The sequence below is a fragment of the Caretta caretta genome, chromosome 5, assembly GCF_965140235.1.
Source record: "Caretta caretta isolate rCarCar2 chromosome 5, rCarCar1.hap1, whole genome shotgun sequence".
Taxonomy (NCBI): Eukaryota; Metazoa; Chordata; order Testudines; family Cheloniidae; genus Caretta; species Caretta caretta.
Window position 1 is genome coordinate 122,759,767 of NC_134210.1, and position 18,433 is coordinate 122,778,199.

An 18,433-nucleotide genomic window follows, 5' to 3' on the forward strand; every position below is an offset into this window, starting at 1 on the left:
ATCATAATTATGTAAACTATTTCAAACAGGAATTATATTGAGATCTGTACATAGAGAGGAGCATGGTTGGGCTGGAGTCTACTCCCACCTCTGCCACTGATTTGCTGTGTCACTTTGAGCAAGGCACTTCAGATATCTGTGCCTATCTTTCCCTTTCCACCCATTGTCTGTCTTGTTTATTTAGACTGTAGGGCCTTTGGGGCAGGGATTCTCCCTTACTGCGTGTGTTTGTACAGTGCTGAGCGCCATACAGCCCCCGCCTTGGTTGGAGAAATCTAGGTAATGTAATACTAAGGGCCATATATACTGCCCTTGTGTAGTGGGGCGGCTGTCCCCCTCCAGTAGGCAGGGGTTAAAAGCAGCGCTGGAGAGGGCTGCGGCTGGGAAAAGCAGTGAGAGCCCCTGAGTTAGTAACGGAACACAGGTGTGGCCAGCTCAATCTGGGCCCAGCTGGCCCTGATAAGAGGGTTGTGGGCCAGGAGCTGAGAGGAGTCTCTCTAGCTGTGGAGAGAGAAGGACCTGGCTGCTTGGGAGCTCAAGGTGCTGGGGAAAGGCAAGAGGAGCTCCAGCCTGGCGAATCCCCAGGCTGCGGGCCTTGCTAAAGGCCAAAGCAGGTACTGGGGTTGCAGAGGTGCCGTCCGGGATAGGCAAAGGCAGCAGGTCCTACCCTCTTGCCAATGATGAGTGGCCATTATAGACTGCAGTCTACCCCAGGGAAAGGGGGCTAGATGATGACTGGCAGTAGCCGCTGAGGCAAGGTGGGGATAGAGGGTTGGGGGTTCCCTTGGGAGGGGAGACCCAGAGAGTGGGGGTATTGCTAGGGCAGAACCCCGAGGTAAAGGGCACCAGGGGCCAGCAGCAGGTGAGACACAGGATAGTAGGAGGTGCTGGAGAGCTAATTCCCAAGATGACCAGCAGGAGGCGCCAGTAAGTTGTCATTTCGCTACACTTTCATTTGAACAACAACAGGAAGATGCTCAATGGCATCAGGAACACAAGTTTAAAAAATAAATCATTCAGAAAGAAACAGCAGACCAGGATGTTTGGGCCCCGATACTGCGACGGCATATGCATATGGCCACGTCCCATCGGAACCAAAGAAAACAGTGCCTAAGGTAGGAATATGAAGCCTGAGGGCCTGCTCACAGCGTATAACATTTAGCACAAGTCTTTGCAAGATCCAGGCTTTGACATGTAGTATACTTTTCAAGCTCACCAACCAACAAAAACTAAGCATTTCTGAAAGAGGCACATCTGAAACCTGTTTTTAGGCATCCTGCCTATTAAAAACAAAAGCAGGGCCTGATCTAATTCCCACTGAAGTCAATGGGAGCTTTTCTGTGGAATCAATGGGAGTTGAATTGGACTTGTAATTAAATTCTGCCACGAGATATGAGGAACCAATACCCTTTTCTCTGGTTAAAAGGTTTGTAATAAAAAGGCAAAAATAAAAATCATTGCCACAAACAAAACACCAGGCTTTATTTGTACTGCTGGAAAGCAAACATCAATAACTGGTAGCTTAGTTTCCCAGACCAAACTCCGCACATCTGTTAGAATAATGAACAAGTTGCTTCCCAAGGAGCTCCATAAAACATTCAATTTCCACTGAACTATGAAATAAGGAGGCGAACGCTTTGAATTTGCAGAAGCATGTGCTTCTTGGGTTAATCTAATTGAACTGCTTATCCAGTAAATAAATAAGTCCTGCATTTCTGAAACCTTCTGGGTGAGGCTTTCCATTTTAGCAGTTTTAACTGAAAGCACAAAACTATATCCTGAGGAAAACTGAGACCTTGCTATTTTTTCCCCTTCTTAACAATATTAAATTACAGCTTAGCAACGGCAAGGGTGGAGGAGGAAATTCCTCTATTCTCATCTACCCCACACCCCAGAAAAACCTTTTAGTGGACTTTTGTACAATGAGTTTGCCATCAATTGTTTGCAAGAAACATCTTACATTTTTCTTCTGACTTATGAGTTTGATCCCAGCAGGTCAATTTAATTTTATGGCAGAAAAAAGCCATATGCATATATATGTGTGGTTTTTTTTTTTAAAAAAAGACCCCAGTGAAAAGTACTCACATAGATCAAAGCATTACACTATCTGCTCCTAAAAGTGAGGAAAAAAAGTCATAAAGTTATCCAATAGTTACCTACAGTAATCAGTTGGAAGATGGCTGTTTCACAGTTATGAAGTCTAATGGCAAGTTTACATAGAATCATAGAATATCAGAGTTGGAAGGGACCTCAGGAGGTCATCTAGTCCAACCCCCTGCTCAAAGCAGGACCAATCCCCAATTTTTGCCTCAGATCCCTAAATGGCCCCCGCAAGGATTGAACTAACAACCCTGGGTTTAGCAGGCCAAAGCTCAAACCACTGAGCTATCCCTCTGTGTAAGGGGTACAGAAATATTTGTACACCGGCAAAAATTCCATTAAGGGACGTAGTTGTTTGTGCTTCATAAATACAGAATGAGTCACCTTCCAACCTATTGCTATTACGTAACATTGTTTGGTAGAATCATTATGGATAACCTACTTGGTCTGTGCTACTGTAGCACACAAGAGCAAGTAAGTACAAATATAAATGAGATTGCTCCTCTGCTTAATAGTTTCCTCTAAAGCTTTTCCAGTAAAAGATTTTCTTTATTTGCATTTACTCAATCAAAAGTATGGAGACTATGGGCCACATTCTGCTGTCTATCACTTTTAGAACTCCCATAGGTGTCAAAGAGCATAGATAAAGGTATCAGTGTGTATGGCCCATAGAGGGAGAAAAGTCATCCACGATTCTTGCTTGAAAAGTTGTGTGTTTTCATCGGCAAATAAATACCCGAAGTGACACTGCAAGTCACAGCTGTTTCGTAGCAGCACTGTGGAATGCAATCTATATACGAATGGAGATGTTTGTGGTGGACAAGGTTCTTTATGTACTTTGTATAAAACAATTACAGAAGATTTGTTCACTTTTAGACTCCATACTTCTCTTGAATACGGATAGTAATACATGCCCAGCTTCCTCTGCACCAGGCCGGGGTACTATTCCTTGTTTTTGAGTCGGAGTTTGGTCTTCGTAAAAATTACAGGATCAGGCCTTAAAAGGCATCACATTTTTGTGTTTGCATACTTTGTCTGGATAAGCTTTATTCCATTTAAAACCATCTGCTGTTGGAGCACTGGATACAGAAATTCAGAGGCAAAGTGAAAACCTGAGTCTAGTGATTGCATTCCCAGAATACTACTGTAACTCAAAGCAATAAGAAGTGGTTCAACAGTTTCTGTGGTGTTCTGGAGTAAAACTGGAACAGGACAGTGTTGAATCAGGCCCACAGTTTGTCATTCAACTGGGTATTTCTGCATGACCACCATTAGCATAGGCAAGCTTGCTGACAATGGACAGCAGGCCAAGATTCTGCTCTCAGTGAAATCTGAAATGAGTCCGACTCCATTGAAGTTAAAGGAGTAAGTCCAGATTTGTATCCAGGTAGCTGAAAGCAGAATTTGGCTCAACTGAAAATACCAGCATGCTCATAAAATTGGATAAGCAAGGTTTTAAGATGGGATTCAGAGAAGGGAGATGGGCTCAAAGTATAGAGGTTGTAATCTGAAGTCATGGCACCATAGAAAATAGAACAGTGGGCTGTATATATGTCCATACAAAAAAGGAAAGACAATATGTACAAATCACTGGTCATTTACTGCATGAGAGTAATTAATTGACTATTCTAAATTCAGAGGAAAATAGAACACATTGTCACAGGATCAGACACATGCAGCCTAACCTTCTGGTCACTGACTTCAGTGGGAGCAGAACTGGATCAGTAAGCTGTTGATTTTTCACGTTGGGCCAATGCTGTCATTTGGAATATTACTTAAATAAATACTTCCAGATTTTGCCCTGCATCACTGTTTCACTTGCCCATTGATCTGTGTTAGTCAAGATTTAGAGCTATTAACATTCACTTTACTACACAATGACAGATTCTATGTTGATGGATCCACTATTACTCCTATACACTTACACTTGTCATTACGTTACAAAAAATTTCAATAGTTTGCGATCAGTCACTAGACACAGAAATAAAGCTTTTCTTCTTAACTTAATTTTTGTTTAATTTAGCCTTTTAACATTATTGAATGAAAGGAGGTATTTGTGTTTTTTTTTTTAGTTTTATATAATTTGAGCTTTTTAGTAGCTGGCTAGAATCCAAGCTTTTAAACCAGAATAATAATAAGCAAAGCACCCAGAAAACAATTCTTTTGACTCTTCTGATCTTTACAATATCTCTTAATCTACCTTTGTTTGTTTTCAATTAGTCAGGTAAGGGACTGATTTGAAATTTTAAGATTAAAAATAGTAACAGCTAGTGAACCAAAAGCTGCTCTCAGTGGAGCCATTCTATACTTACACCCATGAACAGGATTTGGCCTACCGACTCTTGGTTACTTGCAAGAGGGATGTGACCCACTGGGTTCACACATTATTGAAAATGGCTCTTTTGGGGCCTGGTGTAATGCCCACTGGAGACAGTGGAAAAACTCCCATTGACTTCAGAGAGCTTTGGATCAGGCCCTTAACAGCCAAATACTCAGTTATGGAGGTTGAAGAAGTGAAGTTGCCTGCAGCCTAGGGCCAGGACTACAGTGCATATGGGCTGGAGTAGCAGCCACAGCCCATATGGTGCAATAGGACATGGCGTTCACCAAAATGTGGATTCTGTGCGCTGCCTATCTCGCATTCCTGGTCTCCATGACTGGCCGTGGGGTCGAGCACAGAGACCCACTCAGGAACAATCGTGTTATGCCAGTGCTCAGCAGCCCAGGTCGTGGACTAAGCATCCATTGTGCTAGGTGCTGCACAAACACAGACTAAGATAGTGCCTGACCCAAGGAGCGCAAAACAAGGGAACTTGACTGTGGCTTCAAAAGCCACCACCTGTCTCTTGGCTTAATAAATACTGGTGCAAGTTACCCTCTCTCCTCCACCCTCACCTTTTTTCGGTTTCGTGAGCTGATTGGTTTATTTTAATGCTGTGTCTGGGCTAGCAAAAAATGGGGTGGGGGGGAGAGAGACACAATTGAAGTAATATGTTTGTGCCTATTCTCTCTCTTTTTGTAATTATTTTTATTCTTCATAAACAAGGGCATATACCCCATAATCATGAACACAGGAGTACAAGCAGAGATGTTCAGTTCAAACAATCTTCATACATGGCATTTTGTGAGTGTATTAATATCTTTACCTCAAGTCTAGTAGTCTCATCATCTGAGGCCTTGTCTACGCTATGCCAGCCAACCCTATCTACCTAGTATATACATAGCTACACCAGCAAACCCTCCCTGTGTAAATGCAGTTTATACCAGTTCTCCAAACAAACTAAGCTATACTGGCAAAAGCACTTTTTGCCTGTACAATTGTGTCTACACTAGGGCTTTTGCTGCCACAACTACGTGGTTAAAAAAAAAAACCCTCCGCCCCAACACCCCAGGAGAAGTATCCAGTGCATACCTGGGATGATCCCTCTTCCTTAGGTTTTCTGATAATCCAGAGTTCGGGGGCATTTGCTAGAGCAGCCCTCCAATCTTTGTCTCAGAGGAAGAAACCACTGCTCCAGCAGGACAGAGTCTGTTCTAAGTTTTGTCCAGCTGGTCACCATGGGAGTCCTGTCCTTTGTGCAGCCCAGAAGGCTACACTGATGTGCCAGATTTAGCAAGAAGGGTAGGCAAGAGATATCTAAGATCTGAACTTGTGTTTCCCAGATGTCCCAAGAGAGAACTCATCTCTCTCTCTCAGGGTTTGACCAAACATTTGCAATTATAAAACCAAAACCGTGAAACTAGGGAAAGGCCCAGAAAAAGCAGTGGCAAGAGGGAAGAGCCTGCAAACAATTTACAGAAATCAGGAGACAATTGGAGGCATCTGATGTAAATTTAAATGCATGAGTGGAGGGGAAGGACACCCTTAAAATACACCTGAGTTCAATCAAGCTCATTTTGAAAGAATGCACTATGTACCAATAGACTATTGGCTCAACCAGTCACAGAATAATGAGATACCAGATTCTGATAACCCTAGTCATGTTGAGTAGTACCTTACTGAAATCAATGGGAGCACTCGTGGAGTGAGCTAGATTGGATGGATCTGGCTCAATGAGTATGTCTCTCTGAATCTGGCTCCAAGAGTTAGTAAATATGATCTAATCTGTTGCCAGCTTTCCAGTCGCAACTCCAGCTCTAACACTGCCCCTGGAACATTCCTCCTTTGAGTTATTTCAACTCAATGTAAAATACAAAGGCTTTCAATGAATTAGCTGTCATTAAAAGCTATAGTTCCTCCTGAGCAAAGAACTCAATTAAATTTTACCCCTAATTTTTATTTGTGTCCTCACCAAACTACAGTGCCCTCTCAGTTTTACTCCTGTTCCTCTCCATGAACCGTGTCAGATTATGTGATCTGTAGTATTTATACAGCATGCTGAATGTGTGCATGGGGCTTTATCAGTAGGTTAAAAAAACCTCCAAACACAACAACCAGAGCCAAGATTTTCAAAAGGTGAGAGAGACTCTTTCATCCCGAGACATATTAAAGGGGCCTCATTTTCAGAAAGTGCTGTGCACTCACCCTCTCCAAATCAGGCCCCTTTAAGGCATCTCAGGTTGGACATCCACAATCACTAAATCATGTTTGAAAAGCTTGGCCACGGTTCTGGCCCCTCAGAGTTTATATCCACTAGGGGGTAGGATGAGACAATCAATGTCATTTCCACTAGATGATCGGTTATGGTGAACAACCTGGCAATGGCCAAGCGATATATTCAATGGCCAAGTCAGTATTTCCTTCCCATTTCTAAATTCTATTATTATCACCAAAGTCAGGATTTGAACCCAGGTCTCCAGAGTATAAGATCAGGGGCATCGAATAGATGCCAACATAAGCTATCCTGCAAAGGGCAAAAAAATAGCATTAAAAATAAAAAAGAGCTACTTTTGTGCTGTTCCTTAGTGCTGGTGAAAAGTACTTAAGAACTGAAGTGTGCCACTAGACACACAGTTACAGTACCATACAGAGGAAAAAAAAGTGGACTGTGTTTTTTCAGAAAAAGCTTTAATTAAGACAATTTGAATAATGAATTATTTTGCTCTCAAGGAAGAAAATATTTAAGTATTTTTCAAAAGGTTTTTTTGGTCCTTTTAACTGCGATAGGCAACAGACTCCAATGAAATGATCCTGTCAAACCACTGCCGTATTTAGTTTTTCCTCTTGATAATCCTAAAAAGCAGCAGCAGTAGCCCAAGAAGCAGGAAAGTCTTATCGATCCTTAATTAAAAAGGAACAAATTTACTACTATTCTTTGAACATATTTATTAGGCCAGATCTTCATCTGACTTGGCATTACTTAATTGAAGTCAGTGAAGCTATGCCAATTTATCTGAGCTGAGGATATGGTCTGGTCTGTCTTGATCATGTGCTGCAAACAATTTAAACAACATTCTGAACCTTGAATGCATAACGTTAAAATTTTGTTTGAAAAGTTTGTTTTTCTCTCCTACATACATTTGATCTTTCTGCAACTGAGCCATGGTCTTTCTCAAGTTCTGACACATTCATGCCTGTTCCTCTCCAGATGAAAATAAGCTGTGCTATACAACGCACATTAAAAACATGAAGAATTGGAACTGCATATCTGTGACACATCCCACTATTTCCTTGTCACTTTGCAAGCAACTAAGTGTTTTAAAATCAGGTCAAATTAAGTCTATGAAATCATTGATAGTAGTTTCCATAACAACATGGGAGTACTGCTCTCATGAGAATGTTGGCAGGAATCTTCTCTTGTGCTTACTTTCGGGGGGGGGGGGGCCTTTAAAAGAGAAAGAAAATGACCTATATACAAAAAAACATAATAGAAGTATGCTTGAGATTTAAGACTCGCTTGACAGTTCAGGTTTCTTTAATGTTTTGGGAATACAGTTATATTTCAACAGACTGAAATATGGTAAAAAATGGTGGCACAATAATGTTTGGTCAAATCACCCTTTTTCCTCAACAAAAATCTCTTTATTCACAGCAAAAAACTACATTAATGCATTAGCACTAATTATTGGCTTTTGATGCTAGGTCTTGCTGCCAGATGTTGGTTAGGCTCAGGCAGATCTATTCATGTCAGTTCCATGTGGTTCCTCACCCTAGTGTTTTTCCCCAGGTCTGCACTATAAAAGTTACAAGAATGGGGAAAATCTTGCAAGCCAGGCATTTCTCTGGTGGTGCCACATCTTGGCCAAATGAGCCTAAATTTGTATCACTAAACCTGCCCTGATGCAATGAGGCAAGGAATTTAAGACAATCTGAGTGTGCATGTACCAATTTAATTTTTTTATTGCAATCATTAACATAGTACAACCTCTAATGTGAAGCCACTTACACCAGTATAAAGATTCCCTATGGCTGGCTCACTGTGACTGACCTTGGGGTACCCAGAAATAAGAGTCACCTTGTTCCACCCCCCACTTCCAGTGAGAGGGACACTTGCTTGTGCTTAACTGCAGATCAGCTCCCTGACACCTCCAGCCTGTTAGCTACCCAGACAATCCCCTTTGGCCTATACCAGCCTTTACTTTGCCTTGCAGGTTAATGATAGGTGCACTCCTGCCCCTGAGCCCCTTTGAAGCGTTCACCTGTAACGTCCAGACTCTAATCCACTGAACTCTCAAAGAAACAGGTTTGCTGTCCTAAGGGGGCAGTGTACACACCTGTTTGTGTGATTCAGCATATATATCTAAATGCTGTGATATTATGGTGAAAGCAAGGATAAATTTATTACTAAAGGTTCAAGATTCAAAAGATTGTGAATAATGGGAAAAAAAGGTTACATATAAAACAAAATCATAACTCTCTTTCTAGAGTCTAAACTTAATAGGCTAACCTTCTGTTTAAAGAAGTCTTATCACAGCCAAGTCTTTTGCAACATCTCCAATCCAGGAAAGCAGAGAGCCCATTTTCATGAATATAAATGTGCCATCCATTTACTTCCTAGATGCAGCCTAAAGGGGCGTCTCTCTTCTACTTATATCCCCAAAGTTAATTGTTTTTAACTCAGAGCCACGATAATGATAATCGTTTGTGGCTTATTTTCCTGTAGACTTCACATCTCCCTGTTGACTTTCCATGTAGATGTGCCGCCATTGTGTTGGCTTACAAAGCTTAATTTACATGCAGAGAGACAGGGGAGCAAACATCTTTTCTCCAACAGAAAACCCTTTTGTTAACTCTGCCTTGATATAGACTTCAAAACACATTTTCAGCACACATACATAACTACTTCCATTGAACCTCTACATACATTTCATAATATTATTAAATGACCAGTGTGACCCTGGCTTTCATTTAAGACCTCAGATGACACTCTTTGGTGAACCAGAATGTACATCCCAGAATAAGGATATTCTTGTAATCCCCTTGCCAGATGGGATTGAGGGGTTTTTGAATTACTCTCGCTAGACACAAGTTTTATGTCTAACTATTCTGTCCTGTACTGATATAAGGCACCTTTGTATTGGTATAACTGTGTCCACACTAGTGTACCATTTCATACAAAGATACAAGTAAAACCAGTACAGAAACTATTTGTAGGCAAGCCCTTAAGTCAAGCAAAGCACAGGGACATCCCCTTCTTTCCCATGCATATTTCACTGAAATGAATTTAATAATTTACCCTACCCTCCTCTCTTGCTCTTTAGCCCCCTCCTCTACTAGCTGTCACAAGGACGCTTTTATACAGCTGCATTTGCTGACCCTCCCACTCAAACAAGTCTAGGTTAAATCCTCAAAGTTGCCAAGGGGCTTAGCTGAGGAAGTTCCTTCATTGACTTCCGTGGATGCTATGCAGCTAAAACCCTACTCAAAGCTCAGAAAAAAGTGTGTGTGTGAGAGAGATCATGTCTAATATTCCCACCTGCACCATGGAATGATGTGAGTTTGGATCCTGAAGACTGTCTTTATCAAAGCCATTCTGAGGAATGAAGATGGGTATGTATTTTTCCAAGAGAGATGTATTTGAAAATCATTTTACTCTGGCCCTTATCCTTAACTCTGTATGGCTGGGCTGAATGTCAGCCCTTCAATTGCTCTGTACTCAGTCTCACTTTTTATTGTATTTCTAAGTGTCTTATCACTCACCATGGCATCTCAGCCCTCTCTCCCTTGTTCTGTACAAAAAATCAAGTTACTTATCATAAAATCTCTTCGGGGTTCCCCCGCTCTTTAACTCTGTAATGCATTTGGGGAGGATATATAAAACTTGCTTACTATATACACGTCATCATATATCTTTAAGCAACGTGTTCTCTTTTGTTCTAGGCTCCCAATATGATGCCTATCACTGAAAGGTTTGGGTGTCGGTTATGTTCTCCCCTAAATCCACATTGATGTGGATAGTAACTCCTTGTTTACAGTGAAACGACACTGTCTTGTACCTAAATATGAAATACCTCGTGCTAGAGAGACTATGGCTATCCAGTAGGTTTGTAATGCTACAGCCCTGCACACAACAGAGTCCTGATCCTGATGGACATCTAGGGGCAGCAGCCTGGTATTCATAATACCATCAACAGAACACCCAAACCAGATCCCAATTAAGTTAATAAGAAACTATCAAAAAAGGTATTGGCTACAGGCAGGTTATTGGATTTTTCTACAGACAACATTGCACCACAGAACACAGAGATCTAACTAGCATTTTTGTACTTCTGTATTTTAATATTCATTGGTCTTACCCATTACACAGCTAATCCTGTAAATGTGGTTATGACCATAAATTTAATTAAAAGTTAGCAGAGCATGGTATTAAGTCCTGCACATAAATGTAACAAGCATATCAAGAAGATTTCTGTGCTGGTACAATACTTGAGTAGGGCAGAGCCTAAAGCGAAGAGCAACATATTATGTTTTACCTAAATTATTGGTGATACTTTCGCTTTTGTTGAAAATATTTGTGTTTAGATAAAATCTCGCCTTCTCAAAGCCCAGATTTCCTTCTGGTTGACCCCCATAATGGAATCCTAATGTTTATGACATCACATAGTATGATACCACAGAAATAACTGTGATGTCACAAGTATTACATGACTTCACTAGGATGATCAGTATTAAAAAACTTTAAAGTGAGCCCCTTGGTTTACAAAGAAATGCCTTTCCGATTATTCCAGCAGCTCCAGGAGACTCCATCTGAAACTTATGCTACATATAGTTCCTGCCCCCAAGAGTTTACAATATAAGTAGACGTGACAAAGGCAATATTAACATCCCCATTGGTACAACTGAAGCAGAGAGATTAAGTGACTTATCCAAGTCACAAAGGAAAGCTGTGGCAGAGCCAGGGATTGAACTCAAGTCCCAGTGCAGGTCATTAACAACGACATCATTCCTCCTAAGACCACAATTCCTCTCTTTAATCAATGAGCCAAAGCTACAGAGGAGAGTCTAACACAACTGTGAACAGAAACCAGATTTAGATTTTAATGGAATATTTTTAAAGTTTTCCCAAGTGACAATGTCTATCTTTAACATAACGCTACTGACACTTCTCAAGATTCAGTTAATGTTCTTTTAGGGAATCTGCCCTACTTAAAATGCACTATTGGTTTTCCTCATTATTAGTGAGAGACCAAAGAAATCATTTTTTCCTACTCAACAGAACTGTAGGGGACTGCTCACTTTTGGCATCATGTCACATAAAGATGTAGTACAGAGCAACACGTTTAAAACAGCATCATTAGTCTTTCAGATTTAATTGTTTTCTACCACTTCTCTGAAGTTATCCTTAACGCTGCTTTTTCCTCTCAGTCACAGTATTGTTTCCACTGTTTAAACAGACAAAGAGGAGAATCCTGAAGCCCTTAGTCAGCCAGAACTCCCACTGAAGTCAATGGGATTGTTATTGGGTGAAGACTGCAGAATATGGCCTACACTGAACCCTGCAACCATAACTGAATGTCAAGGTTTGTTCAAACGATGTAATTGCCAGATGTGAGCCTAATTTTGAGGGGGCTTATCTGGAGTTACACTAACAAAGGTGAAGCAAAAAAGAGGATACATTTTGCACAGTATCACAAACTTCTCATTTAAAACATTGTTTTTTAAAAAACAAAAACAAAACCCTGCAGACTGTTATGCCATCATTTTGGACCCAAATAGCAGTACGATCTTTTCATTAGGATTACTGTCTTCAAGCATCAAATGAAATTGGAGCCCCTTTGTACTTGAAGCTGTGCAAACACAATATACAGTCCTGCCCTGAAGAGCTTGCAATCTAAATAGAGAAGTCAGAAAAGCCATTATCTCCATTTTACAGATGTCCTGAGGCACAAAGATTTAAGGCCCCTAATTCAGGAAGGTACTCAACCCCATGAGGTCCCACTGAAGTAGGACAGACTACACGTATGATTGAAATTATGTATATGGTTAAGTACTTTGTTGAATTGGGGTCTAAAGATGGGGTTTTCAGATGCACTCAGGACTGATTTAACACTTCTCCCCTGAAGTTCATGGGAGTTTTGTGATTGGGTTCAGAGGAAGCAGACCGAGGCCCCTGCTGAGCCCTTATGAAAATTCCACCCTAAGAATTTGCCCAAGGCTACACTTAAAGTCTGTGACCTTGGGAAATTGAATCTGAACCCCAGCCCAATAATGCCTTAACCAGATCACCCTTCTATCTCTCACCTCTTAATGGATTTGAATGATCTGAACTTTCCATGCCAGCAAAAGAATCCAAGGACAGGAGAGCAGATTTTCTATAGCTGTGATATATGATTTAGATCAATGTGAACTTGGCTAATCTGCATTTGTCTTGCTACAAAATTAATGACTTATCCTTTGGAAGGATGGAGTGGACTGATGTAGAAAGCTGGAAATCATGTGAAAAGTATACAACCCTTAATTTAAAAATACTTTTAGGAGAGTGCTCTTAAAATTCTTGAGCTATTGAAAACAAGTATCTACCATTTTGGCACACTGATCGATAGGAACTATACCAACTGAAGACTACTGCATTTGTCAGCATATAGTCTGTACTGCTGCTGCAGCTCATAATGAGATTTCATTTTACAGAGCCCTGCTTTAGCGGCCTAGGCCAGTAACCAATTAAAACACAAGTCTCTGTAGGCCAAATTCTGTCCTCAGATAAGAATACACAACTCCCACTGAAGTCAGTAATGCTATGTCTATTGTGCTACTATGCTATGTTTACAGATGCAGCTGCACTGCTGTAAGATCTCCCGCGTAGCCACTCTAAGCTGACAGGAGAGAGCTCTCCCGTTGACATAATTAAGCCAAGAAGTGGCAGCAGCTAAATTGACATAATTAAGCCACACCCAAGAAGTGTCCGCACCGGCACTTCCAGCGGTGTAACTTATGTCGGCCAAGGGTGTGTGTTTTCATACCCCTGAGCAACATAAGTTTTACAGACGAGTGTAGACATAGCCAAAGTCCGTTCCTCACTCGCACAGTTTTTAATCAAAGGATTAACTGCATGAACTTCAGTGGATTTACTCCTGCTCTACACTAGTGTGGGAAGCAATCAGGGCCCAGTGAATCCAGAGGACAGAATTTGGCTATATACACGTTGAAATTTAAAACACTATTAGAGATCAACTGCAAACGATTTAAGAAAACAATGTAAGTCAGCATAAAGACTGCCACTTCATTCATAACTTATACCCTGTTGTGCCTACACGCTGATCTCAGAACAGCGGGAACATTCCATTAGTAAGAAACAAATCAATAGCCAAACTGCCTCAGACATCCCTTAACCAGGTAACAGATGACCTTTTCCCTAGGAATTTCAATGTATGCCCAAAGGGGCTGACAGCTGCAGAAGAATTCAACAGGATGCTGGACTAGATCGACCACTTGTCTGATCTGGTATAACAATTCCGGTCTTCCATGTTTAGGCACCTAAATATGCAACATAAGAACTTAAGTTTGGGCACCCATTTTTTAATGCGCCAGGACACCTATAGTAAGATTTGAATATTTTTATTTAGGACTTTGAAACTCAAGAGGACAGTTGGTGTCAGTCTTTGGGAAGTGTTATTACAATGAGCCTGGGAGCTTAAATTCATAACTTTGCTAAACACTTAAAATTATGGTCTCAATAAAGACACTGGATTTATGGTTTATTACATCAATCTGTGGCCCACTAATCCCCCTGTTTTGTTCTATGATTGCAGAGATGTTAACAGGCCACTTAACATGTATTCGCAAAAAGAAAGAGAGTACTTGTGGCACCTTAGAGACCAACCAATTTATTTGAGCATAAGCTTCCGTGAGCTACAGCTCACTTCATCGGACCTGAAGACCACCTCCATGTTGAAAGTTTGTCTCTCACCAGCAGAAGTTGGTCCAGTTAAAGATATTCCCTCACCCACCTTGTCTCCAACATCCTGGGACCAATACAGCTACACAATACCTACAACTACTTATAACCTGACCGGTGGCATAGCTGAGAACAAGCAGACAATCCTATATATTCATCTGGCAAAGGGAGCAGGATATTCTCAGTGCAGCGTTCTCGACTCTGGAACTTATTCCCCCATTGTTCTGATAGCCCAACTTTGTTGACCTTCAAGGCCAGCTGCAAGGTCTGTTTATCCAGCCTTTCTGCAAGGTGTTGGGGTGAGTTGGTTAAGTGCGAAGGATTTAGTTCTTTTTGGGCTGAGGAGGAGTATTTTACTGATGGCAATGGGTAAAACTAAATGAAGATGCGTGTGTATTTTAAAAAAAATTGTCCATTCATATAGATTTTCAAGACAAATCTATTCTACGGTTATTTCATTGTGTACAATAAATTCCTCTCATAAACCTCCAATGAAGTGAGCTGTAGCTCACGAAAGCTCATGCTCAAATAAATTGGTTAGTCTCTAAGGTGCCACAAGTACTTCTTTTCTTTTTGCGAATACAGACTAACACGGCTGTTACTCTGAAACCAGTCATTTAATAGTCTCACATGTTGTACTGCACCATGAAAATTAAGAAACATTCCAACAGTACAGACTGCTAGCAGAGACAGCCAACGTACCAAGAAAAAATAATTAATTAAAGAATCTTGGCAGCTTGAACTCAAGTACTGCAAATGTGCTAATTGCTGGTCAGCTGAAGTCAGAGCAGCCTACCTGCAAATGAATAGTTCAGCATGTTGAAATGTCAAAAATCACAGTGAGAATGGTAATAGTAGGGATAACAGTGGATATTGCAAAAAGAAAAGGAGTACTTGTGGCACCTTAGAGACTAACCAATTTATTTGAGCATGAGCTTTCGTGAGCTACAGCTCACTTCATCAGATGCATCAGGGATATTGCATTATGCATGTTAGAAAGGCATTTCATTTCCTGGAGAAGCTTGCCACAAATACAGTATCGGTATAGCTTACTGATTCAGAGCTGTGTTCCTAACTGCAGGACTGGCTTTCTAACACTGAAGCAAGTCAGAAAAAAAACTTGCATGAATTAATCCATCCCACTCTCAAAATATACATCAGTTTCTCAAGATTCTAAAGCAAGGTCTTCTGGGTACTTCGGTTCCTAAGGGCGTTTTTTTAACCCCTTAAGGGGCCTGGTCTTATATTTCTTGCACATGGAATTTGAGTGTACAGAGAAAGCAGAATCAGACTCAATGTACACATACAGCTCTTATTAGTACTGAAGTTGCACATACATTAAGAGAAAAACCATCGGTTTATACAGAAACCTCTATGAACTACTGCTACTTATCTGTGCTATTAAAAGACACCTACATGGTTTAATTTACTTAAGAGCTCACATGGGTCATCATGTAAAACAATCTTTGAGCAGGTGTTTTAAACCTCAATTATATCTGCATTAAAAATTTCCAATTAGTACAGAAATAAAATCTGATAGGGGCTATCAAAGTCAAAAATACAGGCGGACACAGAGCTGTGCAATGAAATTAAACAAAAAAACCCTCACCCATGAACTGACTTTTCAAGAATGTGCACAATGAATGTTAAACAAATATCTTAAGTGTCCCAGCACTTCATACTCAGCTGTGTGTAGTGACTTAAAACATTGTGAGCTAGTAACATATTAAAACAAGGTAAGCAGCCTTGTAGCACTCCCAAGGCAGTTGAATCAATACAATATAATTGTGGAAATGAAATAAATCCCTATCAGCTATGCAAAACCCTTGCAAAGCACTCACCAGACATGAATGTCAATTGACATACCTGAGCTATGAGATAATGCTAGAATCCAGCATTTCATCACAATGCTGAAATGTTAATCACATCTCAAAATAAAAACACTTTAATTTCACTATTAAAATCAGAATCGGGGAATTCATTCAAACAAGTTACTGCCTTAACATACATTTTCTGCAGCTGATAAGTGATTATGGCTGAACACCAAGGCTTAATACTGCTAGTGCTCATTCTGACCAATGATTAATCCCATTAAGTAACTCAAGTGGTTGCTCATACACAGTGGCTCTTAACCCTCCTACACAGACATCTGAATAACCTTCAAAAATGACACCAAAAATGGGGTATGAAGTAGTGGGGGAAGTCTATATTATAGTGGCTTTAAATTAAACCCTCAACATTTAAAATCTGCAACAAGTGTGCTTTGTTACTTCACAGTGATCCAGAGGTGGCATCATTTGCCAAGCAGAGAAAGGTAATTTTAAATAAAAACGATCCCTGAAAATTTGTAACACTTGAGAGAAATAACCTCATTCGAAAAGCTCCCAAATTATCATGGGTGCTACTGAGATTTCCCAGCTGATAATTAACTCATTGCCTCCCAGTCACCTTTGTACCTACAGTTGCAAATATTATTCAAATGTTACCTGGTATTCCGTAGAGGATGAGTGCTAAGAATTCCCACCTAATTTACATGTAAGACTTTTCTGAAGTTCAAATGGACCTGGAGCATAGAGAAAAGACTGAAGTGGTCTTGCCAGCTCAGCGCTTAAAAAGGGAGGCGAATTAAGTCAGGATTTGCAGCTTCCCAAAGAACAGTGTGGGATCCTTCCGTAATAACCAGGCGGAGGATGTGAGGAGACTTGAAAGGAACTGCTGGGGACCCCCAGTGGGAAGGCGCTGTGCGGGGGCTGTATGAGTGAACTCCACAGGATCCTTGCTGCATGGATTTCATTAGCTAGCCTTCCTCCCCAGGCTACTCCCTCCAACCCTGTAAAACGCTAACAGAAATAGCTGGCTGGCGAGTGCCCGCAGCAGCAGGGAAACACGCTGGTGCAGATTAAATCGCAGGGAGTGTTTGACATTCCGCACCCATGGAGGGTTCAGTCACTGGAGGGTTCGGCGTCACTGCATCAAGCCATGCCCCTGCCAAGGGCAGCAGCTGCTCTCTCCGGGCTCTGCTCCCCCAGTTAGCCCCTCTTTCATCTGGGCCCCCCACCGCTGTGTATCCCCGGCCCTCCATCGCCCTCCTATGGCCGAGCCAATCACACAGAAAGGACCCTGCCCCTAAACAGAACCCCCCCCCCCACACACACCGCCCTCGCCCCCCAGCACAAACCGAACCAGCTGCAGAGAAACACAGCCCCCCAGGGGCGCCTGCCTGCCTGCCTCCCTCCAGCCCAGCCCCGCTCCCTCCAGAGCTGCGGACCCCACTTGCAAACCGCCCCCCGCCCTTTCCCCTTCCAGGCAGGCCTGGAGGTCACAGCTAAATGCAGCCCGCGGAACTTCCTCCCGCTTAAACCACGCAATATTTGCACCCCAACGCCCGGTGCTGTTTATTCCCCCCGACGCGACGGACCCTGCGCTGTTCATGAAGCCCTTACAACCCCCACCCCGGAACACACACCCGCCCCCTCCCCGAAACAATCGCCCCAGCACCCCGCCACTGACCGCTCCCAATGCCCAGCGCCCGACAACTCCGGCCACAAGCCCTGCCTTACTCCCCCGGCGCCCACACAGCCGCCCGCCCTGCGGCATGGAGTCCCGTGGCCCGCAAGCCCGCCCCGGCTGCCTGGGGCTGCAGCAGCCGCGTGGGGCCAAGCCCCCACCCGGGGCATCCCGCTCCCGCCCTCTGCGGGGGCCGCTTTCACCCTCCCCGCGCACCCAGCGGGGGCCACTTACCCGGGCTGCAGCCCCGCCCCCGCCCCCGCGGCGAGGGTGCAGCGCCAGAGGTGCCCCCAGAGGCTCCGGCTCCAGCTCTGGCTCCGGGAAGCCCGTCAGCCAACTGCGGCAGCCCCCTGCGCGCCTGGGGGGCGGGTGAGCGCCCCTCCCCGCGCGGCGTGCCCCGAAGGCCGCTAGCCCGCTGCCGCCTCCCCGCGGTCCCTCCTCCGCGGCTGCCCAGCCAGCAGCCTCGCTGCGCCGGCCGAGGGGCGGGCTGGGGCTGCCGCCCCTGGGCGCCGCCGCCGCGAGCCGCCCGCTCAGGCTCCCCCGGCAGGCTC

At 42.8% G+C, this 18,433-nt stretch overlaps 1 protein-coding gene across 8 annotated transcripts in view; it reads right to left on the minus strand.

Moving 5' to 3' along the window:
- Nucleotides 1-18,433, minus strand: part of PALM2AKAP2 (PALM2 and AKAP2 fusion) — a 388,058-nt gene that overhangs the window by 125,294 nt on the left and 244,331 nt on the right. The window contains exon 1 of one of the 8 annotated variants that reach the window (XM_048849557.2): nt 18,117-18,278. The exons of 5 other annotated variants lie outside the window; for them this stretch is intronic. Coding sequence is in view for 1 of the 3 variants with exons in the window: in XM_048849556.2 (XP_048705513.2) it covers nt 17,886-17,972 (87 nt within the window). In the remaining 2 variants the exon portion in view is untranslated. Of the gene's footprint in view, nt 1-16,861; nt 17,391-17,885; nt 17,978-18,116; nt 18,279-18,433 lie in introns of those variants that run through there. 2 more of the 8 variants (XM_048849556.2, XM_048849558.2) reach the window with 2 other exon arrangements.